Source organism: Coregonus clupeaformis, unplaced genomic scaffold, assembly GCF_020615455.1.
Source record: "Coregonus clupeaformis isolate EN_2021a unplaced genomic scaffold, ASM2061545v1 scaf1090, whole genome shotgun sequence".
Classification (NCBI taxonomy): domain Eukaryota; kingdom Metazoa; phylum Chordata; class Actinopteri; order Salmoniformes; family Salmonidae; genus Coregonus; species Coregonus clupeaformis.
The window spans coordinates 60342-87500 of NW_025534544.1; the positions used below are offsets into that span (position 1 = coordinate 60342).

Below are 27159 nucleotides of genomic sequence, written 5' to 3' on the forward strand. Positions count from 1 at the left end.
TGTTAGTCCATCATGACTCTGTTGTCTGTTGTTAGCCGATGACTCTGTTGTCTGTTGTTAGCCGATGACTCTGTTGTCTGTTGTTAGCCGATGACTCTGTTGTCTGTTGTTAGCCGATGACTCTGTTGTCTGTTGTTAGCCGATGACTCTGTTGTCTGTTGTTAGCCGATGACTCTGTTGTCTGTTGTTAGCCGATGACTCTGTTGTCTGTTGTTAGCCGATGACTCTGTTGTCTGTTGTTAGCCGATGACTCTGTTGTCTGTTGTTAGCCGATGACTCTGTTGTCTGTTGTTAGCCGGTGACTCTGTTGTCTGTTGTTAGCCGATGACTCTGTTGTCTGTTGTTAGCCGATGACTCTGTTGTCTGTTGTTAGCCGATGACTCTGTTGTCTGTTGTTAGCCGATGACTCTGTTGTCTGTTGTTAGCCGATGACTCTGTTGTCTGTTGTTAGCCGATGACTCTGTTGTCTGTTGTTAGCCGATGACTCTGTTGTCTGTTGTTAGCCGATGACTCTGTTGTCTGTTGTTAGCCGATGACTCTGTTGTCTGTTGTTAGCCGATGACTCTGTTGTCTGTTGTTAGCCGATGACTCTGTTGTCTGTTGTTAGCCGATGACTCTGTTGTCTGTTGTTAGCCGATGACTCTGTTGTCTGTTGTTAGCCGATGACTCTGTTGTCTGTTGTTAGCCCGATGACTCTGTGGACAGGGAAGCAGATCTTTGGTCTGATTCTGAAGCCCAGTAAGGCCTGTCCAGTCAAGGCCAACCTGAGGACCAAGGGGGAAACAGTACAGCGGTAAAGGAGAGGACCTCTGCAGCAACGACTCCTGTGAGTTCCTCCCCATGCCTCTCTAGAGTCTTCATCCATAAAATACAGATCATCTGATTTCAATTATCCAGATTTATAATATAATTGTATTACTATAATCAGATTCAACTATTCAGATTCATTATTCAAAATCTTTGAATTTCGTCCTTCCTGTCTCTCTCTGTCTCTCTCTGTCTCTCTCTGTCTCTCTCTGTGTCTCCCTCCCTCAGTCGTTGTGATCCAGAACAGTGAGTTGATGTGTGGTACCATGGATAAGGGCACGTTGGGCTCTGGCTCCAAGAAGAACATATTCTATATCCTGCTGAGAGACTGGGGGCAGCTGGAGGCAGCCAACGCCATGTCTCGCCTGGCCCGCCTCGCGCCTACATACCTCTGTAGGTCCACCGCCCGTACTGACATGTTCTCTGCTGTTAATACTTCAAAGATGCTATACTTGATGCTTTACTGAACTGCATTATACTGATGCTGTACTGTGATCTAATGCTATATAATGGTAATTTACTGTAGGTTTGCATCCCTTTCTGCCTCATTCATTTCTGTTAATGCTTTGAACATGCTCAATACTAAATGCGTTCTCATACTTTACCAGGCTTATTTTAGTTTTCCCGCTGCCAAGCATTTTGCTATAGTGTTCCCTACTGAACATGACCGTTATAAACCCTTTGCAGCCAACCGGGGTTTCTCCATCGGTATTGGTGATGTGACCCCAGGCCAGGGTCTGCTGAAGGCCAAACAGGACCTGCTGGACGGGGGCTATGCCAAGTGTGATGAGTACATCGAGGCCCTGAAGACTGGCAAACTGCAGCAACAGCCAGGCTGCACTGCTGAGGAGACCCTGGAGGTACACACTAGACCAGATAAAGCTCTAAGCCTATTAGCTTTTCTCAATTATGAGCTGATATTTGTGGTATCCCCAAATCAAACAGCCACCATGAGCTTTGTCTATTGTCTGGCTGCTGTCTGGTGGTCCCTCTATACCAGCTACTGTATCTATTGTCTGGCTGATGTCTGGTGGTTCTTCTATACCAGCTACTGTATCTATTGTCTGGCTGATGTCTGGTGGTTCTTCTATACCAGCTACTGTATCTATTGTCTGGCTGATGTCTGGTGGTTCTTCTATACCAGCTACTGTATCTATTGTCTGGCTGATGTCTGGTGGTTCTTCTATACCAGCTACTGTATCTATTGTCTGGCTGATGTCTGGTGGTCCCTCTATACCAGCTACTGTATCTATTGTCTGGCTGATGTCTGGTGGTTCTTCTATACCAGCTACTGTATCTATTGTCTGGCTGATGTCTGGTGGTTCTTCTATACCAGCTACTGTATCTATTGTCTGGCTGATGTCTGGTGGTTCTTCTATACCAGCTACTTTAGTCTGGTGGCCTTTTGAAACCAGGTACGTCATCATCTCTGCTTCAGACTGATACGAGGAGGAAAGAGAGCAGGTTCTTGTTTAATGGGGGGGTCTGTTTTGGAGGTTTATCTGTTGTCACGCTGATGCCTAGTGGTCGTTCCATAGCAGGTCCATCTGTGGTTTAGAGTGATAATGATGTGTGTCTCTCTCAACAGGCCCTCATCCTGAAGGAGCTATCTGTTATCAGAGACCATGCCGGCAGCGCCTGCCTCAGAGAACTGGACAAGAGCAACAGTCCTCTGATTATGGCTCTGTGTGGCTCCAAAGGTAGGTCAACTAACCAGTCCTATGATTATGGCTCTGTGTGGCTCCAAAGGTAGGTCAACTAACCAGTCCTATGATTATGGCTCTGTGTGGCTCCAAAGGTAGGTCAACTAACCAGTCCTATGATTATGGCTCTGTGTGGCTCCAAAGGTAGGTCAACTAACCAGTCCTATGATTATGGCTCTGTGTGGCTCCAAAGGTAGGTCAACTAACCAGTCCTATGATTATGGCTCTGTGTGGATCCAAAGGTAGGTCAACTAACCAGTCCTCTGATTATGGCTCTGTGTGGCTCCAAAGGTGGGTCAACTAACCAGTCCTATGATTATGGCTCTGTGTGGATCCAAAGGTAGGTCAACTAACCAGTCCTCTGATTATGGCTCTGTGTGGCTCCAAAGGTAGGTCAACTAACCAGTCCTCTGATTATGGCTCTGTGTGGATCCAAAGGTAGGTCAACTAACCAGTCCTCTGATTATGGCTCTGTGTGGCTCCAAAGGTAGGTCAACTAACCAGTCCTCTGATTATGACTCTGTGTGGATCCAAAGGTAGGTCAACTAACCATTCCTCTGATTATGGCTCTGTGTGGCTCCAAAGGTGGGTCAACTAACCAGTCCTATGATTATGGCTCTGTGTGGATCCAAAGGTAGGTCAACTAACCAGTCCTCTGATTATGGCTCTGTGTGGCTCCAAAGGTAGGTCAACTAACCAGTCCTCTGATTATGGCTCTGTGTGGCTCCAAAGGTAGGTCAACTAACCAGTCCTCTGATTATGGCTCTGTGTGGATCCAAAGGTAGGTCAACTAACCAGTCCTCTGATTATGGCTCTGTGTGGCTCCAAAGGTAGGTCAACTAACCAGTCCTCTGATTATGGCTCTGTGTGGATCCAAAGGTAGGTCAACTAACCATTCCTCTGATTATGGCTCTGTGTGGATCCAAAGGTAGGTCAACTAACCAGTCCTCTGATTATGGCTCTGTGTGGATCCAAAGGTAGGTCAACTAACCATTCCTCTGATTATGGCTCTGTGTGGATCCAAAGGTAGGTCAACTAACCAGTCCTCTGATTATGGCTCTGTGTGGCTCCAAAGGTGGGTCAACTAACCATTCGCGGAGGATTAAATGCTGCCTTTACCACACACACTCACTCACTCACTCACACACACACACACACACACACACCCACATACTCTCACACACACACACACACACTCTCACTCTCACACACACACACACACACACACACCCACATACTCTCACACACACACACACTCTCACACCCACATACTCTCACACACACACTCTCACACACATACACTAATCAAATGTCAGGAGCTCTGCCTGTGCCCACTTCTAATAATAAGGACTAAGTGGTTCTTATTCACTCCAACTAAGACTTCCTGATTCGCTCTGATTTGATTTGCCATTAGAGCGCCATTGTCATGGAAACAGCTAGGCTATACTCTAACGTATGTTTGATGGGTTATTATGGGTAGTTCCTGACCTGTAGCTGACCGACCTGTATGCAAATACAGACATGGCCTTATTTCCTATTTCCATGTTTTAGGCTCTTTCATGATCCGTTTATGGTAGGATGTATATTCCTTTTTCTATTTCAGAAGTTTAGTCTGTGTCCGGGAAACCAGGCCATGGGTTTAAGGACGGGGTCAGCATCAGGCGGACCGCTGGCCCAGAACGTTTTTAGTAAAAATTGACTGTAAAATCACCAGGAATTCAGCTAAAACTGAGTGTCATCAACATCTCTCCATCATTATGTCTCTTCCCCCCTGCTGTAGACTCTGTCATCAACATCTCTCCAGGTTCCTCCCCATCGTGTAACTGGGACAGGACGGCCGCTAGTCCCGTGTCGCAAGCGTCCGTCTGAACCAACATCGGTACCTGGAAATCGTGCGTTACGAGAATCGGATGGGGAGCACAGCGCTTCCTTCAGGCGCCTGAACGCCGCTTCGGTCTCGTCCGTCCATATCACTGTTTTCGGGAGGCGGGCCCTGGTTAGATCGGTGAGGGGGGAAGCTATAGCCGAAAAGTTGGGAATAAACCGGCTATAGGATCCCGCCAGCCCCAGGAAGGACTTGACCTGTGTCTTGGTGCGTGGAACGGGCCAGTCACGTACCGCGTGGACCTTCCTCTCCTGGGGCTTGATGTTCCACCGTCCGATCGTTATACGGGTAGCGCCCGTAAGAAGCGATCCCATGACCACTTTGTCTATGAGGGAGAGGGTGGATACGTCGGTTAGGAGCCACGCCCTGGTGATGCGCAGTAGGTCGCTCATCTGGGCTCGAGGGGGAGGCGTCGGCCACGAACCTCCAGCCGTGGACCAGTTGGGCCCGGTGGGCCAGTCTGTATCCGTGGCGGCTGAGGTATCTCCCGTTTTGAGACGTCGTAGTTAGCCGCCAGTTCGGCGTTGAGGTCATAATACACCTTTTTGGCGTTTCCGGACAGGAACGGTGCCAGCAGGCTCGCCCACTTTGCTTTTGGCCACCCTTCCCGGAGCGCTGTCCGTTCAACCGTTCAGGGGTAGGTTTCGATGACGTCGTCCTCCGTTAGCTTCATTAAAAACTGGTCTGGATGCGATTCGGTTGGCGTTCCTCCTTGTAGCTTCCTGATTTCCTCAACCAGGCGGACATTTTGTAGGCGCAGTTCCTCCAGCGTTCGTTCCTGAACCGGTTGTTGGACCCGGACGAACTGAGCTATCAACTCGTCCATGCTGATGCTGCGTTAAACGTCAACCCTGATCTGAACCACGTCAAATGCCCGCATTCTCCACCACTTGGTGCCAGACCAGGGGTTTTGATCAAAACGTTTCCACTGATCAGACACGGACACCAGGCCTCGACAAGTCTCCCCCTCCTCTGCGGGACGCCACACTGTAGAATGTGTGGGATTTTTGTTTAAGGTGGTGATTCTGTAATGCTAATGGTCTTAAGTTCTTCATCCCTTTTCATTTTCCCTCCTAGGATCCTTCATCAACATCTCCCAGATGATTGCCTGTGTGGGCCAGCAGGCTATAAGCGGCTCTCGAGTACCCGACGGCTTTGAGAACCGCTCGCTGCCACACTTTGAGAAGCACTCTAAAGTAAGATCCTCTGAGAACCACGTAACGCCTTTTATTAACCAGTTGAAATCACCATTAGATCTGTCCAGAGTCGCAGGGCATGGGGTTGATTCATTCATGAAGAGATGAGGGCTGGTTTGGTTACAGGCTAGCTGGGGATGGGAAGGTTGAGGAGTGTGTTTTCCTTCCTAGCAGTAAACAGCATCTCCAGCTGACTCAGTCAGAGCCCTGTTTCATTTTTGTCTAACAGGGTATGAATCCCAAATGGCACCCTATTTTTTTAAAAATATTTTTTAAGTAATTTAGCGGACGCTCTTATCCAGAGCGACTTACAGTTAGTGAGTGCATACATTTTCATACTGGCCCCCGTGGGAATCGAACCCACAACCATTGGTGTTGCAAACGCCATGCTCTACCAACTGAGCTACAGAGGGCTATTCCTACTTGAGTGCACTACTTTTGACCAAGGCTCTGTGAGCCCTAGTCAAAAGTAGTGCACTATACAGTATAGGGAATAGGGTGCCATTTGGGACACATCCAGGGTGTTTTATAATGATGTAACCTCTCTCTCTGTGTCACAGCTCCCTGCAGCTAAAGGCTTTGTGGCTGACAGCTTTTATTCAGGCCTGACTCCCACAGAGTTCTTCTTTCACACTATGGCTGGTCGAGAGGGCTTGGTGGACACCGCCGTTAAAACAGCAGAGACCGGATACATGCAGGTAACACACACACACACACACACCTCTGGGCTGCTGCACCGTACCCTGCACAGCCCCTCTGCTTGTATTAAAGAAAACGAATCTAAATCTATCAGGTTCCCTCTTGAGTAGCGATCAGGGTTATATCCTAGGGTTAGTGTTGTTATGTTGTTGATGTGTTCAGGTCAGAACAGCTCACCACAGCTCTGACTAATGACACATAGCAGATGAAAGATGAAAGGTGTTGAGTGGTCACACACATACACACACACACCGTTGCACAACAATCTGTTGAGTCATCCTTTGATCTGTTCTTCTGTGGTGGATGTGTTGTGTGTCAACAGAGGCGTCTGGTGAAGTCGTTGGAGGACCTGTGTTCCCAGTATGATCTGACGGTACGGAGCTCCACTGGTGACATCATCCAGTTCATCTACGGGGGGGACGGCCTGGACCCGGCCGCCATGGAGGGCAAAGATGAACCGCTGGAGTTCAACAGAGTTCTGGACAACATCCGGGTGAGTCACACACATGTGCGGCAAGACTTAATCTCACACACACACACAGAGAGAGAGAGAGACAGAGAGAGAGGGAGACGCAGAGAGAGAGGGAGACGCAGAGAGAGAGGGAGACGCAGAGAGAGAGGGAGACGCAGAGAGAGAGGGAGACGCAGAGAGAGAGGGAGACGCAGAGAGAGAGGGAGACGCAGAGAGAGAGGGAGACGCAGAGAGAGAGGGAGACGCAGAGAGAGAGGGAGACGCAGAGAGAGAGGGAGACGCAGAGAGAGAGGGAGACGAGAGAGAGGAGACGGAGAGAGAGGGAGACGCAGAGAGAGAGGGAGACGCAGAGAGAGAGGGAGACGCAGAGAGAGAGAGAGACACACACACACACACAGAGACACACACACACACACACACAGAGAGAGACACACACAGACACACACACACAGAGGCACACACATATAGAGGCACACTTACACACACAGAGACATACACACAGAGAGAGAGACACGCACACAGAGACACATGCATGGACAGACACATGCAGATGCTCACACACACACATTATTCACTTAGACCTCACCTGTTGTCACTGGCAACAAGAACATATGCACATTTCAAACTGCCATCTGGTAGAGATGTTGAGACAGTGGGCTATAATTAACTTCTGCTTGGCAACACACAACTTTGAGTATTTCTTCGAATTTTCTTTAGATGCCAGACTTCAGAATTTGAAGACCGTGAAATGAGATTTTACCCACAGTGCATATCATCATCTCAATGTATGTGTTAGTGATGTGCAGGTCAGCTGTTTGTTCACCCGCCCACAATTACTAATAACACATCCGCACTCCTCCCTCCATCCCTCCTCCCTCCATCCTCCCTCTATCCCTCCCTCCATCCCTCCATCCCTCTGTCCTCTATCCCTCCATCCCTCTATCCCTCCTCTTCCCTCTATCCCTCCTCCCTCCATCCCTCCATCCCTCTGTCCTCCATCCCTCCATCCCTCTATCCCTCCTCCCTCCATCCCTCTATCCCTCATCCCTCTATCCCTCCTCCCTCCATCCCTCCGTCCCTCCGTCCCTCCATCCCTCTATCCCTCATCCCTCCATCCCTCCCTCCTTCCTCTATCCCTCCATCCCTCCGTCCCTCCATCCCTCTGTCCTCTATCGCTCCATCCCTCTATCCCTCCTCTTCCCTCTATCCCTCCTCCCTCTATCCCTCCTCCCTCCATCCCTCCATCCCTCCGTCCCTCCGTCCCTCCGTCCCTCTATCCCTCCTCTTCCCTCTATCCCTCCATCCCTCTATCCCTCCGTCCCTCCATCCCTCCATCCCTCCTCCCTCTATCCCTCCTCCCTCCATCCCTCCCACCCTCCATCCCTCTATCCCTCCTCCCTCCATCCCTCTATCCTCCATCCCTCCATCCCTCTATCCCTCTATCCCTCCCTCCATCCCTCTATCCTTCCTCCCTCCATCCCTCCATCCCTCTATCCCTCCCTCCATCCCTCTATCCTTCCTCCCTCCATCCCACCCTCCATCCCTCCACCCTCCATCCCTCTATCCCTCCTCCCTCCATCCCTCTATCCCTCCATCCCTCCATCCCTCTATCCCTCTATCCCTCCCTCCATCCCTCTATCCTTCCTCCCTCCATCCCTCCCTCCATCCCTCCATCCCTCTATCCCTCCTCTTCCCTCCATCCCTCTATCCCTCCTCCCTCCATCCCTCCCTCCATCCCTCTATCCCTCCTCCCTCCATCCCTCCCTCCATCCCTCTATCCCTCTATCCCTCCCTCCATCCCTCTATCCCTCCTCCCTCCATCCCTCCATCCCTCTATCCCTCCTCTTCCCTCCATCCCTCCATCCTTCTATCCCTCCCTCCATCCCTCTATCCCTCCTCCCTCCATCCCTCCCTCCATCCCTCCATCCCTCTATCCCTCCTCTTCCCTCCATCCCTCCATCCTTCTATCCCTCTATCCCTCCCTCCATCCCTCTATCCCTCCTCCCTCCATCCCTCCATCCCTCTATCCCTCCTCTTCCCTCCATCCCTCCATCCTTCTATCCCTCCCTCCATCCCTCTATCCCTCCTCCCTCCATCCCTCCCTCCATCCCTCCATCCCTCTATCCCTCCTCTTCCCTCCATCCCTCCATCCTTCTATCCCTCTATCCCTCCCTCCATCCCTCTATCCTTCCTCCCTCCATCCCTCCCTCCATCCCTCTATCCCTCCTCTTCCCTCCATCCCTCTATCCCTCCTCCCTCATCCCTCCCTCCATCCCTCTATCCCTCCTCCCTCCATCCTCCCTCCATCCCTCTATCCCTCTATCCCTCCCTCCATCCCTCCTCCCTCCATCCCTCCATCCCTCTATCCCTCCTCCCTCCATCCCTCCCTCCATCCCTCTATCCCTCCCTCCATCCCTCTATCCCTCCTCCCTCCATCCCTCCATCCCTCTATCCCTCCCTCATCCCTCCATCCCTCCTCCCTCTATCCCTCCTCCTTCTATCCCTCTTCCCTCCATCCCTCTATCACTCTTCCCTCCATCCCTCCATCCCTCTATCCCTCTATCCCTCCTCCCTCCATCCCTCCATCCCTCCATCCCTCTATCCCTCTATCCCTCCTCCCTCCATCCCTCTATCCCTCCTCCCTCCATCCCTCCTCCCTCCATCCCTCCATCCCTCTATCCCTCCATCCCTCTATCCTCCATCCTTCCGTCCCCCAGTCTGTCCATACGTGTTCAGAGCAGCCAGCCCTTAGTAAGAATGAGTTGGTCCTGACAGCGGAGTCCATCATGAAGAGGAGTGACTTCAAGTGCTGCAGAGACAGCTTCCTCGAGGTAAATAACAAACTATCACTTCCGCTTGACTGCTTCTATGTCTGCGTTCAAAATGGCACCCTATTCCCTACATAGTGCACTTTAACCAGAGCCCTGGTCTAAAGTAGTGCACTACATACCGTAGAGAGTAGGGACCAAACTATGTTATTGGTTTTAGATCTATTATCAACAGCAATGTTCCAGCGTATAGACCTATATCAATCATCAACAGCCAATCAAATGTCAAAGACAGATTTCTTCATTCAAACCAATAATACCAGCAGTTACACTCCGGCGTATAGACCGAGACTAGGTGACGTTCCAAATGGCACCCTATTCCCTATGGGGTGCACTACTTTTGACCTGGGCCCATTGGGCTCTATATAGGGACTAGGGTACCATTTAGGATGCAGAACTATAAGGCCTATCAACAGCCACAGCCAACAACAGATCTTCAACCACCGTTCAAATATTATACATCTAGTTTGACCTCTCTCACTACCAAATATTATACATCTAGTTTGACCTCTCTCACTACCAAATATTATACATCTAGTTTGACCTCTCTCACTACCAAATATTATAGGTCTAGTTTGACCTCTCTCACTACCAAATATTATAGATCTAGTTTGACCTCTCTCACTACCAAATATTATAGATCTAGTTTGACCTCTCTCACTACCAAATATTATAGGTCTAGTTTGACCTCTCTCACTGCAAATATTATAGATCTAGTTTGACCTCTCTCACTACCAAATATTATAGATCTAGTTTGACCTCACTCACTACCAAATATTATACATCTAGTTTGACCTCTCTCACTGCAAATATTATAGATCTAGTTTGACCTCTCACTGCCAATATTATAGATCTAGTTTGACCTCTCACTGCCAATATAATATGTCTAGTTTGACCTCTCTCACTGGTCCGAAACTCTCCATCATTCATCAAGGCAAGCAATTGAAGACAATATTACCATTTTACCTTCTGAGCTCTATTTGCCAGACTTGACTGCCTTAGCTTACCTGAACCTTCCATAATAACGATCACACACGCTAGCTGCCTGAGCAGAGCTGTCATCCGTGCTCTAGGATTCCTCCTTTAACACTAGAACCGCCATAGGACAACGGCCACTGACGTTTGATTTTGTAAATTTTAAAAATCTGCCCCCCCCCCAAAAAAAAGCTATGTCCTGCTCTTTCCCTGACTTTTCCTAAATGTTTGTATTTTATGACAAATGGATTGAATGAGCGATAATTGTGCAAGTTACTTCACAATCTAATTTAAATTAGGCCTAACTGAGTAATGAGGGTGAAGAGGATGATTTAATTTAGAAAGACAGTAGTGTAATGATGAGTTTGTGTTATGCCTGTTTATCAGCGTTGGCGCTCATGTTAATAATTTGACCGCACGGCTTGCCGGTTGGTACCATTTTCTTTTACGTTTTACTTTGTAAAAATAAGCTGTTACAGGACTGTTTTATTTACTGTAACTCTTTTACTAAACAAATGTATTGTAAGGGAAACGAAAACATGCTATGTGTTGCAGTAGGCCTTTAAAATAATGCCAAACATATCCTCGACTCTATCCAAGTTGATACCGGAAACAAACACTGCCAGTCAGCCTGCACCTAAACTATACCGAAACTAATTTCACACATAATAAGAGTTAGCCTATAGACAAGATTAAATTGGCAATCTGATGAGTGACAATATCAGTTGTCAAATTGTACATGAAGAGATGGGCGGATCTTGTAATTGACAGATGGAGGGAAAGGAGCATTGCTTTATCAAATCCTCCTTCAGTCACATGCAGGTAAAACATGGTGATTTCTATAAAAATATAAACGCAACATGTAAAGCGTTGGTCCCATGTTTCATGAGCTAAAATAAAAGATCCCAGAAATGTTCCATATGCACAAAAAGCTTATTTCTCTAAATTTTTGTGCACAAATTTGTTTACATCCCTGTTAGCGAGCATTTCTCCTTTGCCAAGATTATCCATACACCTGACAGGTTTGGCATATCAAGAAGCTGATTAAACAGCGTGATCATTACACAGGTGTACCTTGTGCTGGGGACAATAAAAGGCCACTCTAAACTGTGCAGTTTTGTCACACAACACAATGCAGAAGATGTATCAAGTTTTGAGTGAGCCTCCAACGTCGTTTTAGAGAATTTGGCAGTACATCCAACCGGCCTCACAACCGCAAACCACTTGTATGGCGTCGTGTGGGTGAGTGGTTTGCTGATGGCAACGTTGTGAACAGAGTGCCCCATGGTGGTGTTGGGGTTATGATATGGGCAGGCATACAGTGCATTCGAAAAGTATTCAGACCCCTTTACTTTTTCCACATTGTGTTACGTTACAGCCGTATTCTTAAATAGTTTCCTCACCAATCTACACACAATACCCTATAATGACAAATCAAAAACAGGTTGACTCTAATCTTTGTAATCTTTTATTTCTGATATATTTTGACGAATATTTCTTCATGCAATTAATCCTTTACAATAGTTTATGCACTATTTATCCAGCGTTTTATTTATTAAGCATGTTGGCGCACCTTGCTGGTTGATATGCATCTGATGCATATGCTAAAGGGGACGCCCAGCCATGTTCTCTAGCGGGATTCCTCCTTTAATGACCTGTACCATGAGTACTGCGACTAGAAATGCATCTTTTAACATTAAAAATGCTTCTCTAAACATTAAAAGCATCTCTAAACATGTATTGGCATTTATAATGTCTGTTGTTCTGAAAGTTTTCATATATAGTGTTGCTGTTTCTTCATCAGTACATGCCCTGTAGTCCAGAGGGTTATTTCAAAGCATATTACGTCTGTTGGTGATTAGTCTCCCTAGGCAGACGGGTTACCTCCCACTTTAACCTCTTAAGGATCGGAGCCTTTTTTTTTCAATTTTCGCCTATAATGACATACCCAAATCTAACTGCCTGTAGCTCAGGACCTGAAGCAAGGATATGCATATTCTAGATACCATTTGAAAGGAAACACTTTGAAGTTTGTGGAATTGTGAAATTAATGTAGGAGAATATAATACATTAGATCTGGTAAAAGATAATACAAACAAAACATTCGTATTTTTTTTTCATTTTTTTCATCATCTTTGAAATGCAACGAAAGGCCACAATATAATATTGCAGTTTAGGCACAAATTAGATTGTGGCCACTAGATGGCCGCAGTGTTTGTGCAAAGTTTCAGATTTATCCAGTGAAGCATTGCAATACTGGACTATTTTGTATAAAGTCTGCCCAAATGTGCCGAATTGGTCAATTGATACATTTTCAAGTACATAACTATAGAGAACATACATTTTGTATTACCATATCATTTTTGTAAGTTTACACACTCCCAGGAATGTTATACATGATGGATCATTAGCTTATACACTAACTTTCACACATCTAGATGGCCGGGCGGGGTGGGAGTGGAGCCAGAGACAGCAGGGGTTCAAACTGTAGAACCAAGTTCCTACATTTGAATATAAAAATGGATTTTATCAAACAAAACCATGCTACATTTCATCTTTGGGACCCTTAGGATGACAAATCAGAGCAAGATTACTGAATGTAAGTACATTCAGAGGTGAATGTATCAAACCAGTTGCCGTGATAGGTTTTTTTGTTGTTGTGCACTCTCCTCAAACAATAGCATGGTATTCTTTCACTGTAATAGCTACTGTAAATTGGACAGTGTAGTTAGATTAACAAGAATTTAAGCTTTCTGCAACAGTTACTTACAGTTGCTGTTACTTACAACAGTCATGCTAATCACATTAGCGCACGTTAGCTCAACCGTCCCATATACGGGACACCAATCCGGTAGAGGTTAACAATGTTCCATCATACACGCTCAGGGTCTGAGAGCTCTGACACTGGTTGGTGACGACAGAAGCCTGAGAAATATTGTCACCTCATTATTGTTGGAATGTTCCCCTTTTGTGTATATAGACTTGTATGTAAACAGTCAAGGACTGCTATGACGACTTCTGGTTTGAAATGAATTGGCCCATCCAGAACTCTCGTTATAAGTTAATTAACTGATTTCAAGATAGCAGCATTATCACCTTTTCATTCATTAGTTTATAGATTTTTTTGTTTGTTTCTAGTCATTACCATATTTTAATGATGAGTAATGTGACCAGCGCGCAAGCAGAGTTGATTCATGAACGTGTGATGAGATTGATGCAGTTTGCTCTGTGGTCTCTGTCTACTTTGTCCCCCTTGTCAAGGCATTGACAGACACTGGCTCAGAGAAGTATATGGAGGTACAGTTTCTAACGTGCATCATGTCTAGGTAATGGTGTGAGACTAACCACGTGACAACAGCACCATTTTGAACACTGCATTCAGTCAGTTGGTCAAATCTAAAGTTTTGGCTTTTCAATGTGTGTACTCATGTTTGGATTAAAGTACTAATCATGCAAGTGTTGAATTGTAGTAGGGGTTTGATCAAAGAAATGTTGTACATATTTTAAATACATTTTTTGTAGAATGCATCCACAGTTGATTTAATGTATTTTACTAATCATGTAAGAGTTGCATCGTCAACAGAATGTTTTTGGCAGGTTTGATAAATGGATTGTAGAAGGCATCCACTGTGAAATGGAATGAGTGTTTCCTGTTCTGTGATGTTACTGTCTGTCTTTCACAACCTGACATAGAGAGGGGGAATGAGAGGGAGAAAGAGAGAAGGAAAGAGAGGAGGAGGAGAGGGGGAAAGAGAGGGGGAAAGAGAGGAGGAAAGAAAGAGAGGAGGAGAGGGGGGGAAAGAGAGGGGGAAAGAGAGGGAGAAAGAGAGGAGGATGAGAGGGGAAAGAGAGGGAGGCGAGGGAGAGGAGGGAGGAGGAGAGGGAGAAAGAGAGGGGGGAAAGAGAGGAGGAGGAGAGGGGGAAAGAGGAGGAGGAGAGGGGGAAAGAGAGGAGGAGGAGAGGGGGAAAGAGAGGAGGAGGAGATGGGGAAAGGGAGGAGGGGAAAGAGAGGAGGAGGAGAGGGGTAAAGAGAGGAGGAGAAGAGGGAGAAAGAGGAGAGGGAGAAAGAGGGAGAAAGAGGGAGAAAGAGAGGGAGAAAGAGAGGGAGAAAGAGAGGGAGAAAGAGAGGGGGAAAGAGAGGAGGAGAAAAGGGGAAAGAGAGGAGGAAAAAGAGGGAGAAAGAGGAGGAGGAGAGGGAGAAAGAGAAGAGGAAAGAGAGGAGGAGGAGGAGAGGGGGAAAGAGAGGAGGAGGAGGAGAGGGGGAAAGAGAGGAGGAGGAGATGGGGAAAGAGAGGAGGAGAGGGGGAAAGAGAGGGAGCCATCAATTTACAACCATTACAACCATCCCTTTAGAACCACTTTACAATCATTACAACCATCACTTTAGAACCACTTTACAATCATTACAACCATCACTTTAGAACCACTTTTCAACCATTACAACAATCATTGCAACCAGTTTACAACCATCATTTCTACCAGCTTTTCCTGCTGAGAATGAACAGTACTCTTTTTTTATTTTTTTATTTTGCACTGGGTTTTCGAAAAAATGTTAAGGTGTTTTCTAAAGTGTTACGTTAAGTCATTGAAATAATTTTATCTCATAACAGGAGTGAACATCTTATAATGGCCGTTATTGACATGGCTCTCTCTCTCTCCCTCCCTCTCCATCTCTCTCGCTTTCCTTCTCTCCCCAACCAAAGGAGATCAAAAAGTTCATCAAGGCTACATCTGAGAAAATCAAGAAGACCAGGGACAAATACGGCATCAACGATAATGGCACCACAGAGGTAGGCCTTTTTATCCTTTTATATTTAACCAAGTCACATTGACAATGACATCTCTTTTTCAAGCAGTCCTTCCAGGATTTAGCAATTATCTTTATATTATGCGTGCGCTTGCAAATTTGACCAATCACTGCACTGTTATTGCATAAAACAGTAAGATCAGTGCAATATCACCACATAAAACTGTCTAATCACCACACTACAAAATGACGGCTCGCGATTTTAACCGATCACTGCACTTTTACTACATAAAATGATTCAATCAAAAAAAACGTTTTCCCCATCAGAGCTTTTTTCGGGACAATTTGGACAATCAAACGCCATTGCCTTACTTGACTGTGTAAATCCTCTCTCTCTGTATCTGTTCATTAGACTATCTCAGTGTAAATCCTCTCTCTCGCTCTCTGTATCTGACCTTTAGACTACCTCAGTGTAAATTAGGGCTTTCCCAAACAAAAACAAAAATCTTGTTTCGACCGAAAAGTCCTCTTCTTTCACCAATCGATTAGTTAACATTTTTTAAACATGTATTTTTTCCATATATAGACACACCCTATGTGTTTTAATAAAATCAACTATATATATGCATTGAGCTTATCCAATGCTTTAAGCGCAGTTTGATGAAATAAGACACAAATGCCTCAAGAGGGAGCCAGAGATCAAGATAACTAGAAGGAAAAAACCTTAACCTGACCCAACCATCCTCCTCCCGCTCCGCCTGGCTTTCACAGATTCTGGCTTTACTATCCTGAAGTTGCCGGTTGTAGGCTACATGAGGAGTCGGAAACCTTTCTCATGTGGGAATGCCAATTTCTTACAATTTCTTCCGATCTGCGTGCCAGTTATGGTTTTGATATGCACATTTTCGTTGAACAGTTTTATTTCATTTTTAATAACGTCTTCGAGATCTCAAAGTCATTGCCATGTGGTTAATCAAAATTCTATCCAAATCTAAATGAAAATGATACAAACCTAAAAACGTAATTTATATTGCCATTGCCAACTATGTAAAAATAGCCTACATAATGCCAACAAATGAAAACATTGCAGCCTGCAAATATCCTGATAAAAAAAAAAAATCCTGTAAATCATATTTGCGCAAGGGATAAGAAGTAATCAGGTAGGCCTATTTTATGAAGTTTCCACTGGATCAGAGCATTACATTTTTCCCTTTAACGCTGAGTGGTTAATCGAAAGGGAGAGCACTGGAAAGATTTTTCAAATACACTACCGGTCAAAAGTTTTAGAACACCTCAATTTTCCCAGTTTTTATTGAAATTCACACAGTTTTAATGTCTTAATGTACTCTGAAATTAAAGCATAGAACAAATAAACAATTGGAGACAAAAAATAAATAATGGAATCGTTTTGTTTAACAAAATGTTATCTACATTTTTGAATCATCAAAGTAGCCACCTTATGGTTTATATACAGTGGGAAAAAAAGTATTTAGTCAGCCACCAATTGTGCAAGTTCTCCCACTTAAAAAGATGAGAGAGGCCTGTAATTTGCATCATAGGTACACGTCAACTATGACAGACAAAATGAGAAAATTATTTCCAGAAAATCACATTGTAGGATTTTTTATGAATTTATTTGCAAATTATGGTGGAAAATAAGTATTTGGTCACCTACAAACAAGCAAGATTTCTGGCTCTCACAGACCTGTAACTTCTTCTTTAAGAGGCTCCTCTGTCCTCCACTTGTTACCTGTATTAATGGCACCTGTTTGAACTTGTTATCAGTATAAAAGACTCTCAGATCCACCTCTACGCAGACGACACCATTTTGTATACATCTGGCCCTTCATTGGACACTGTGTTAACAAACCTCCAAACGAGCTTCAATGCCATACAACACTCCTTCAGTAGCCTCCAACTGCTCTTAAACACTAGTAAAACTAAATGCATGCTCTTCAATCGAACGCTGCTGGCACCCGCCCACCCGACTAGAATCACTACTCTCGACGGGTCTGACCTAGAGTATGTGGACAACTACAAATACCTAGGTGTCTGGTTAGACTGTAAACTCTCCTTCCAGACTCACATTAAGAATCTCCAATCCAAAGTTAAATCTAGAATCGGCTTCCTATTTCGCAACAAAGCCTCCTTCACTCATGCTGCCAAACATGCCCTCGTAAAACTGACTATCCTACCGATCCTTGACTTCGGCGATGTCATTTACAAAATAGCCTCCAACACTCTACTCAGCAAATTGGATGTAGTCTATCACAGTGCCATCCGTTTTGTCTCCAAAGCCCCATACACTACCCACCACTGTGACCTGTACGCTCTTGTTGGCTGGTCCTCACTACATGTTCGTCGTCAAACCCACTGGCTCCAGGCCATCTATAAATCACTGCTAGGCAAATCCCCGCCTTATCTTAGCTCATTGGTCACCATAGCAGCACCCACCCGTAGTCTGCGCTCCAGCAGGTATATTTCACTGGTCATCCCCAAAGCCAACACCTCCTTTGGCCGCCATTCCTTCCAGTTCTCTGCTGCCAATGACTGGAACGAATTGCAAAAATCTCTGAAGCTGGAGACTCTTGTCTCCCTCACTAACTTTAAGCATCAGTTGTCAGAGCACCTTACCGATCACTGCACCTGTACACAGCCCATCTGAAATTAGCCCACCCAACTACCTCATCCCCATATTGTTATTTATTTTGCTCTTTTGCACCCCACTATCTCTATTTGCACATAATCTCTTGCACATCTAGCATTCCAGTGTTAATACTAATTGTAATTATTTTGCACTATAGCCTATTTATTGCCTTACCTCCATAACTTGCTACATTTGCACACACTGTATATATATTTTCTGTTGTGTTTTTTGACTTTTTTTTTTTTACCCCATATGTAACTCTGTGTTGTTTTTATCGCACTGCTTTGCTTTATCTTGGCCAGGTCGCAGTTGTAAATGAGAACTTGTTCTCAAGTGGCTTACCTGGTTAAATAAAGGTTAAATAAAAAAATTCACCACCCTGTGAAGTTCATCATAACATATTTTCATCTGTAGCCTAATAAACTGCATGGTTTCCCGAGTCGTAGTGGGAGACCACACAACATGTCATCGCGTGACTCCAAATTTACTGCTAGATGATGGTTATTATATCAATTTTTGCGCATAAAATCATCTCCACCAAAATGTCTCGCATAATTAATTTTACAGACAGAAAAACATCTCACGTTGTCTAGCATATTTTGTTTTATCGACATAAGGAAAGTTTACCGAAACATTTACCGTTTCCATCAGGCCTGTCTATCTCAGGTAAATTCTCTTTCTGAAGATAGATATATAGTGTAAATTCTCTTGTTCACTCTCTCTCTCTCTCTCTCTCTCTCTCTCTCTCTCTCTCTGTCTCTGTCTCTGTCTCTGTCTCTGTCTCTGTCTCTGTCTCTGTCTCTGTCTCTGTCTCTGTCTCTGTCTCTGTCTCTGTCTCTGTCTCTGTCTCTGTCTCTGTCTCTGTCTCTGTCTCTGTCTCTGTCTCTGTCTCTGTCTCTGTCTCTCTCTCTCTCTCTCTCTCTCTCTCTCTCTCTCTCTCTCTCTCTCTCTCTCTCTCTCTCTCTCTCTCTCTCTCTCTCTCTCTCTCTCTGTCTCTCTGTCTCTCTGTCTCTCTGTCTCTCTGTCTCTCTGTCTCTCTGTCTCTCTCTCTGTCTCTCTCTCTGTCTCTCTCTCTGTCTCTCTCTCTGTCTCTCTCTCTGTCTCTCTCTCTGTCTCTCTCTGCTCTCTCTCTCTGTCTCTCTCTCTGTCTCTCTCTCTGTCTCTCTCTCTGTCTCTCTCTCTGTCTCTCTCTCTGTCTCTCTCTCTGTCTCTCTCTCTGTCTCTCTCTCTGTCTCTCTCTCTGTCTCTGTCTCTCTCTCTGTCTCTCTCTCTCTCTCTGTCTCTCTCTCTGTCTCTCTCTCTGTCTCTGTCTCTGTCTCTGTCTCTGTCTCTGTCTCTGTCTCTCTCTCTGTCTCTCTCTCTGTCTCTCTCTCTGTCTCTCTCTCTGTCTCTCTCTCTGTCTCTCTCTCTGTCTCTCTCTCTGTCTCTCTCTCTGTCTCTCTCTCTGTCTCTGTCTCTCTCTCTCTCTCTCTCTCTCTCTCTCTCTCTCTCTCTGTCTCTGTCTCTGTCTCTGTCTCTGTCTCTGTCTCTCTCTCTCTCTCTCTCTCTCTCTCTCTCTCTCTCTCTCTCTCTCTCTCTCTCTCTCTCTCTCTCTCTCTCTGTCTCTCTGTCTCTCTGTCTCTCTGTCTCTCTGTCTCTCTGTCTCTCTGTCTCTCTGTCTCTCTGTCTCTCTGTCTCTCTCTCTGTCTCTCTCTCTGTCTCTCTCTCTGTCTCTCTCTCTGTCTCTCTCTCTGTCTCTCTCTCTGTCTCTCTCTCTGTCTCTCTCTCTGTCTCTCTCTCTGTCTCTCTCTCTGTCTCTCTCTCTGTTCTCTCTCTGTCTCTCTCTCTGTCTCTCTCTCTGTCTCTCTCTCTGTCTCTGTCTCTCTCTCTGTCTCTCTCTCTCTCTGCTCTCTCTCTGTCTCTGTCTCTGTCTCTGTCTCTCTCTCTGTCTCTCTCTCTGTCTCTCTCTCTGTCTCTCTCTCTGTCTCTCTCTCTGTCTCTCTCTCTGTCTCTCTCTCTGTCTCTCTCTGTCTCTCTCTCTCTCTCTCTCTCTCTCTCTCTCTCTCTCTCTGTCTCTGTCTCTGTCTCTGTCTCTCTCTCTCTCTCTCTCTCTCTGTCTCTCTCTCTGTCTCTCTCTCTCTGTCTGTCTGTCTGTGTTTCAGCCCAAAGTTCTGTATCAGTTGGACCGCATCACTCCCAGCCAGCTAGAGAAGTTTCTGGAGACCTGCAGGGACAAGTACATGAGGTACTGTGTCTGTGGTGATCACTGCTCACAGGTGGTTGTGTCTGTGGTGATCACTGCTCACAGGTGGTTGTGTCTGTGGTGATCACTGCTCACAGGTGGTTGTGTTTTAATTGAGTGATAAGTAACCTTGCTTGAGACTTGGAAGACTTGTGTTCGATCCCCAAGCAAATGCCTAGGAGAATCTTGGAGACCTGGGTTCAAACCCCGGTAGGACACACTATGCCCATTGATCCTATGTCTCAATCCTATCTGTCTGAAAACGTTTGTTAGCTCCCCATGCTAATGCTTAGGCTTTTAGCTCAGCGGAGTCGACCCAGGTTTGAACCCCCGGTAGGTAACACTTTGCCCATTCATCCTAGAGCTCAGATGGAGCCGGGCTCGGCAGTAGGAGCCCTCTGTGCCCAAAGCATTGGGGAGCCTGGTACCCAGATGACCCTGAAAACCTTCCACTTTGCTGGGGTGGCTTCCCATGAACATCACCCTGGGGGTCCCACGCATCAAGGAGATCATCAAGCGCATCCAAGAACATCAGGTGGGTGGGAGTCGAAGCCCTGATTAAAGCTCCTTTTAAATGGCTTAGGACAGGGGATTCAGATCTGAGCCTGGAGGTCCGGAGTACTGCTGGTTTGCTGTTCTACACGATGATTCATTGTACCCACCTGGTGTCCCAAGTCTAGGAAGAATGAAAATCAGCAGTGGAACTGGCTTCCAGGTCCAGATTTGAATGGACCTGGTTTAGGATGGTCAGTCAACATCAGATGTGAGTCAGAGCTGGACTTGGAGAGGTCTCTCTTAATCCTCTATCTTTTTCTCTCCAGACTGTTATAGTAGATTGATCATGAAGGCTCATTGTTACAAGTTACTCTCTATCTTTTCTCTCCAGACTGTTATAGTAGATTGATCATTGTTACAAGTTACTAGGAGAAGTTCAGATTCAATCAGTTTCACCCTGAAGCGTAATGCCTAAAAACAGAAAGATAAATAGTTTTCGGCCAAATCCTCCCTCGTCTCCCTGAACGGGAATAAGTCCAGAATGGCATCCTATTCCTTACATAGTGCACTACTTTTGACCAGAGCCCCATATAGGGAATAGGGTGCTGTTTGGGACGCAGCCGGGGTCCTTTGGAGCGGACCGCCGTGTTCCATTAGCTCTGATTGGTGTCTGCTTCCACATGACTAGACAGACAAAAATGATCTTCCAATCACAGTGCCCAACCATAATGGTCCCCCCTGTCCGCCGGGGTTATTCTGCTCCGTGTCCCAATCACACGGCTCGGGAGAGAATCCTGGAGAAGGAATGAGAATACACCTTAGGAGAGGAGGGAGAGAGAGGGAAACGGAGGGAGAGAGAGAGGAAACGGAGGGAGAGAGAGAGGGAAAACGGAGGAGAGAGAGGGAAACGGAGGGAGAGAGAGAGGGAAACGGAGGGAGAGAGAGAGAAGGAAACGGAGGGAGAGAGAGAGAGGGAAACGGAGGGAGAGAGAGAGAGGGAAACGGAGGGAGAGAGAGAGGGAAACGGAGGGAGAGAGGCTAAATCTCAAACCAATTGCCTCACACAATGCCAAGCGTTGAGCAGCACCCATTTTAAATGCCACTCTTTTCAGAATGGCACAAACCTAAAATGCTTATTTTGTCTTCCCTTCAGCACACCTATAATCAGCGCTCACTTGGATGTGGACGATGATGCAGACTTTGGCCGACTGGTGAAAGGAAGGATTGAAAAGACCCTTCTGGGAGAGGTAGCTAGCTATTCAACATGTACAGTGGAGAAAAAAGTATTTAGTCAGCCACCAATTGTGCAAGTTCTCCCACTTAAAAAGATGAGAGAGGCCTGTAATTTTCATCATAGGTACACGTCAACTATGACAGACAAATTGAGGAAAAAAATTCCAGAAAATCACATTTGTAGGATTTTTAATGAATTTATTTGCAAATTATGGTGGAAAATAAGTATTTGGTCACCTACAAACAAGCAAGATTTCTGGCTCTCACAGACCTGTAACTTCTTCTTTAAGAGGCTCCTCTGTCCTCCACTCGTTACCTGTATTAATGGCACCTGTTTGAACTTGTTATCAGTATAAAAGACACCTGTCCACAACCTCAAACAGTCACACTCCAAACTCCACTATGGCCAAGACCAAAGAGCTGTCAAAGGACACCAGAAACAAAATTGTAGACCTGCACCAGGCTGGGAAGACTGAATCTGCAATAGGTAAGGAGCTTGGTTTGAAGAAATCAACTGTGGGAGCAATTATTAGGAAATGGAAGACATACAAGACCACTGATAATCTCCCTCGATCTGGGGCTCCACACAAGATCTCACCCCGTGGGGTCAAAATGATCACAAGAACGGTGAGCAAAAATCCCAGAACCACATGGGGGACCTAGTGAATGACCTGCAGAGAGCTGGGACCAAAGTAACAAAGCCTACCATCAGTAACACACTACGCGCCAGGGACTCAAATCCTGCAGTGCCAGACGTGTCACCCTGCTTAAGCCAGTACATGTCCAGGCCCATCTGAAGTTTGCTAGAGTGCATTTGGATGATCCAGAAGAGGATTGGGAGAATGTCATATGGTCAGATGAAACCAAAATAGGACTTTTTGGTAAAAACTCAACTTCGTCGTGTTTGGAGGACAAAGAGTGCTGAGTTGCATCCAAAGAACACCATACCTACTGTGAAGCATGGGGGTGGAAACATCATGCTTTGGGGCTGTTTTTTCTGCTAAGGGACCAGGACGACTGATCCGTGTAAAGGAAAGAATGAATGGGGCCATGTATCGTGAGATTTTGAGTGAAAACCTCCTTCCATCAGCAAGGGCATTGAAGATGAAACGTGGCTGGGTCTTTCAGCATGACAATGATCCCAAACACACCACCCGGGCAACGAAGGAGTGGCTTCGTAAGAAGCATTTCAAGGTCCTGGAGTGGCCTAGCCAGTCTCCAGATCTCAACCCCATAGAAAATCTTTGGAGGGAGTTGAAAGTCTGTGTTGCCCAGCGACAGCCCCAAAACATCACTGCTCTAGAGGAGATTTGCATGGAGGAATGGGCCAAAATACCAGCAACAGTGTGTGAAAACCTTGTGAAGACTTACAGAAAACGTTTGACCTGTGTCATTGCCAACAAAGGGTATATAACAAAGTATTGAGAAACTTTTGTTATTGACCAAATACTTATTTAACACCATAATTTGCAAATAAATTCATAAAAAATCCTACAATGTGATTTTCTGGAGAAAAAAAATTCTCATTTTGTCTGTCATATTTGACGTGTACCTATGATGAAAATTACAGGCCTCTCTCATCTTTTTAAGTGGGAGAACTTGCACAATTGGTGGCTGACTAAATACTTTTTTCCCCCACTGTATATAGCTACTCTACAGGTAGCTAGCTATTCAAATAAATAAATAAATAATATGGCTTTTAGCAGACGCTTTTATCCAAAGCGACTTACAGTCATGCGTGCATACATTTTTTTTGTGTATGGGTGGTCCCGGGGATCGAACCCACTACCTTGGCGTTACAAGCGCCGTGCTCTACCAGCTGAGCTACAGAGGACCACAATTCAACATGTATATAGCTACTCTACAGGTAGCTAGCTATTCAACATGTATATAGCTACTCTACAGGTAGCTAGCTATTCAACATGTATATAGCTACACTACAGGTAGCTAGCTATTCAACATGTATATAGCTACTCTACAGGTAGCTAGCTATTCAACATGTATATAGCTACTATACAGGTAGCTAGCTATTCAACATGTATATAGCTACTCTACAGGTAGCTAGCTATTCAACATGTATATAGCTACTATACAGGTAGCTAGCTATTCAACATGTATATAGCTACTATACAGGTAGCTAGCTATTCAACATGTATATAGCTACTATACAGGTAGCTAGCTATTCAACATGTATATAGCTACTCTACAGGTAGCTAGCTTTTCAACATGTATATAGCTACTATACAGGTAGCTAGCTATTCAACATGTATATAGCTACTATACAGGTAGCTAGCTATTCAACATGTATATAGCTACTATACAGGTAGCTAGCTATTCAACATGTATATAGCTACTCTACAGGTAGCTAGCTATTCAACATGTATATAGCTACTCTACAGGTAGCTAGCTATTCAACATGTATATAGCTACTCTACAGGTAGCTAGCTATTCAACATGTATATAGCTACTATACAGGTAGCTACTATTCAACATGTATATAGCTACTATACAGGTAGCTAGCTATTCAACGTGTATATAGCTACTATACAGGTAGCTAGCTATTCAACATGTATATAGTTACTCTACAAGTAGCTAGCTATTCAACATGTATATAGCTACTCTACAGGTAGCTAACTATTCAACATGTATATAGCTACTCTACAGGTAGCTAGCTATTCAACATGTATATAGCTATTCTACAGGTAGCTAGCTATTCAACATGTATATAGCTACTATACAGGTAGCTAGCTATTCAACATGTATATAGCTACTCTACAGGTAGCTAGCTATTCAACATGTATATAGCTACTATACAGGTAGCTAGCTATTCAACATGTATATAGCTACTCTACAGGTAGCTAGCTATTCAACGTGTATATAGCTACTATACAGGTAGCTAGCTATTCAACATGTATATAGCTACTATACAGGTAGCTAGCTATTCAACATGTATATAGCTACTCTACAGGTAGCTAACTATTCAACATGTATATAGCTACTCTACAGGTAGCTAGCTATTCAACATGTATATAGCTATTCTACAGGTAGCTAGCTATTCAACATGTATATAGCTACTATACAGGTAGCTAGCTATTCAACATGTATATAGCTACTCTACAGGTAGCTAGCTATTCAACATGTATATAGCTACTATACAGGTAGCTAGCTATTCAACATGTATATAGCTACTCTACAGGTAGCTAGCTATTCAACATGTATATAGCTACTATACAGGTAGCTAGCTATTCAACATGTATATAGCTACTCTACAGGTAGCTAGCTATTCAACATGTATATAGCTACTCTACAGGTAGCTAGCTATTCAACATGTATATAGCTACTCTACAGGTAGCTAGCTATTCAACATGTATATAGCTACTCTACAGGTAGCTAGCTATTCAACATGTATATAGCTACTATACAGGTAGCTAGCTATTCAACATGTATATAGCTACTATACAGCTAGCTAGCTATTCAACATGTATATAGCTACTATACAGGTAGCTAGCTATTCAACATGTATATAGCTACTCTACAGGTAGCTAGCTATTCAACATGTATATAGCTACTATACAGCTAGCTAGCTATTCAACATGTATATAGCTACTATACAGGTAGCTAGCTATTCAACATGTATATAGCTACTATACAGCTAGCTAGCTATTCAACATGTATATAGCTACTATACAGGTAGCTAGCTATTCAACATGTATATAGCTACTCTACAGGTAGCTAGCTATTCAACATGTATATAGCTACTCTACAGGTAGCTAGCTATTCAACATGTATATAGCTACTCTACAGGTAGCTAGCTATTCAACATGTATATAGCTACTCTACAGGTAGCTAGCTATTCAACATGTATATAGCTACTATACAGGTAGCTAGCTATTCAACATGTATATAGCTACTCTACAGGTAGCTAGCTATTCAACATGTATATAGCTACTCTACAGGTAGCTAGCTATTCAACATGTATATAGCTACTATACAGCTAGCTAGCTATTCAACATGTATATAGCTACTATACAGGTAGCTAGCTATTCAACATGTATATAGCTACTATACAGCTAGCTAGCTATTCAACATGTATATAGCTACTATACAGCTAGCTAGCTATTCAACATGTATATAGCTACTATACAGGTAGCTAGCTATTCAACATGTATATAGCTACTCTACAGGTAGCTAGCTATTCAACATGTATATAGCTACTCTACAGGTAGCTAGCTATTCAACATGTATATAGCTACTCTACAGGTAGCTAGCTATTCAACATGTATATAGCTACTCTACAGGTAGCTAGCTACTCAACATGTATATAGCTACTCTACAGGTAGCTAGCTATTCAACATGTATATAGCTACTATACAGCTAGCTAGCTATTCAACATGTATATAGCTACTATACAGGTAGCTAGCTATTCAACATGTATATAGCTACTCTACAGGTAGCTAGCTATTCAACATGTATATAGCTACTCTACAGGTAGCTAGCTATTCAACATGTATATAGCTACTCTACAGGTAGCTAGCTATTCAACATGTATATAGCTACTCTACAGGTAGCTAGCTATTCAACATGTATATAGCTACTCTACAGGTAGCTAGCTATTCAACATGTATATAGCTACTCTACGGGGACAACATGTCACCACTGTAATGTCACCCTTTTTCTCCAGAACATAATGAGTCACACAGTGGAATAATTCCCACTCTGCAGGTGGCTGTGCGTTGTGCTGTTTTGAATACATGTGATTCTGTCGTCATGATCAGGCACTACAGTTCAAGGGTACACGATGTGAAAGAAATAAGAATGCATATGGATCACTACAGTTCCATCCGTGGTTCCATAGAACGCTGACAGGCTCTCACATTCTGCCAGAGAAACCAAGGTTAAACAAGTCTAACTTAGCTGACATCGATCAGTGTTTCAACTGTCACTTCAGTGTAGAAGTGGAGGACGTCCCTCTATGGTTATTGTAAACACACTGGTCCTCTGTAGCTCAGCTGGTAGAGCACGGCGCTTGTAACGCCAAGGTTGTGGGTTCGATCCCCGGGACCACCCATACACACAAAAAAAAAATGTATGCACGCATGACTGTAAGTCGCTTTGGATAAAAGCGTCTGCTAAATGGCATATTATATTATTATTATATTATACTTACTGTGTACTTGAAGATAAAATAACACCGTTCTGCCGTTTACAACAGCAAATCAATGTTTGCCGTTTTGACCTGTAAATGATTGAA

General features: G+C 44.7%; 1 protein-coding gene across 1 annotated transcript in view; it reads left to right on the forward strand.

The window, feature by feature from the left end:
- The window catches only part of LOC121530815 (DNA-directed RNA polymerase III subunit RPC1), a 66129-nt gene that overhangs the window by 27084 nt on the left and 11886 nt on the right, over window positions 1-27159 (forward strand). Inside the window, 15 exon segments of the mRNA XM_045217521.1 lie at window positions 686-776; window positions 778-826; window positions 1036-1200; window positions 1495-1667; window positions 2396-2507; window positions 5473-5591; window positions 6152-6289; window positions 6613-6783; window positions 9480-9593; window positions 15269-15355; window positions 20101-20183; window positions 20543-20651; window positions 20653-20694; window positions 20696-20715; window positions 21829-21922. Of these exon segments, the coding sequence (XP_045073456.1) occupies window positions 686-776; window positions 778-826; window positions 1036-1200; window positions 1495-1667; window positions 2396-2507; window positions 5473-5591; window positions 6152-6289; window positions 6613-6783; window positions 9480-9593; window positions 15269-15355; window positions 20101-20183; window positions 20543-20651; window positions 20653-20694; window positions 20696-20715; window positions 21829-21922 (1567 nt within the window).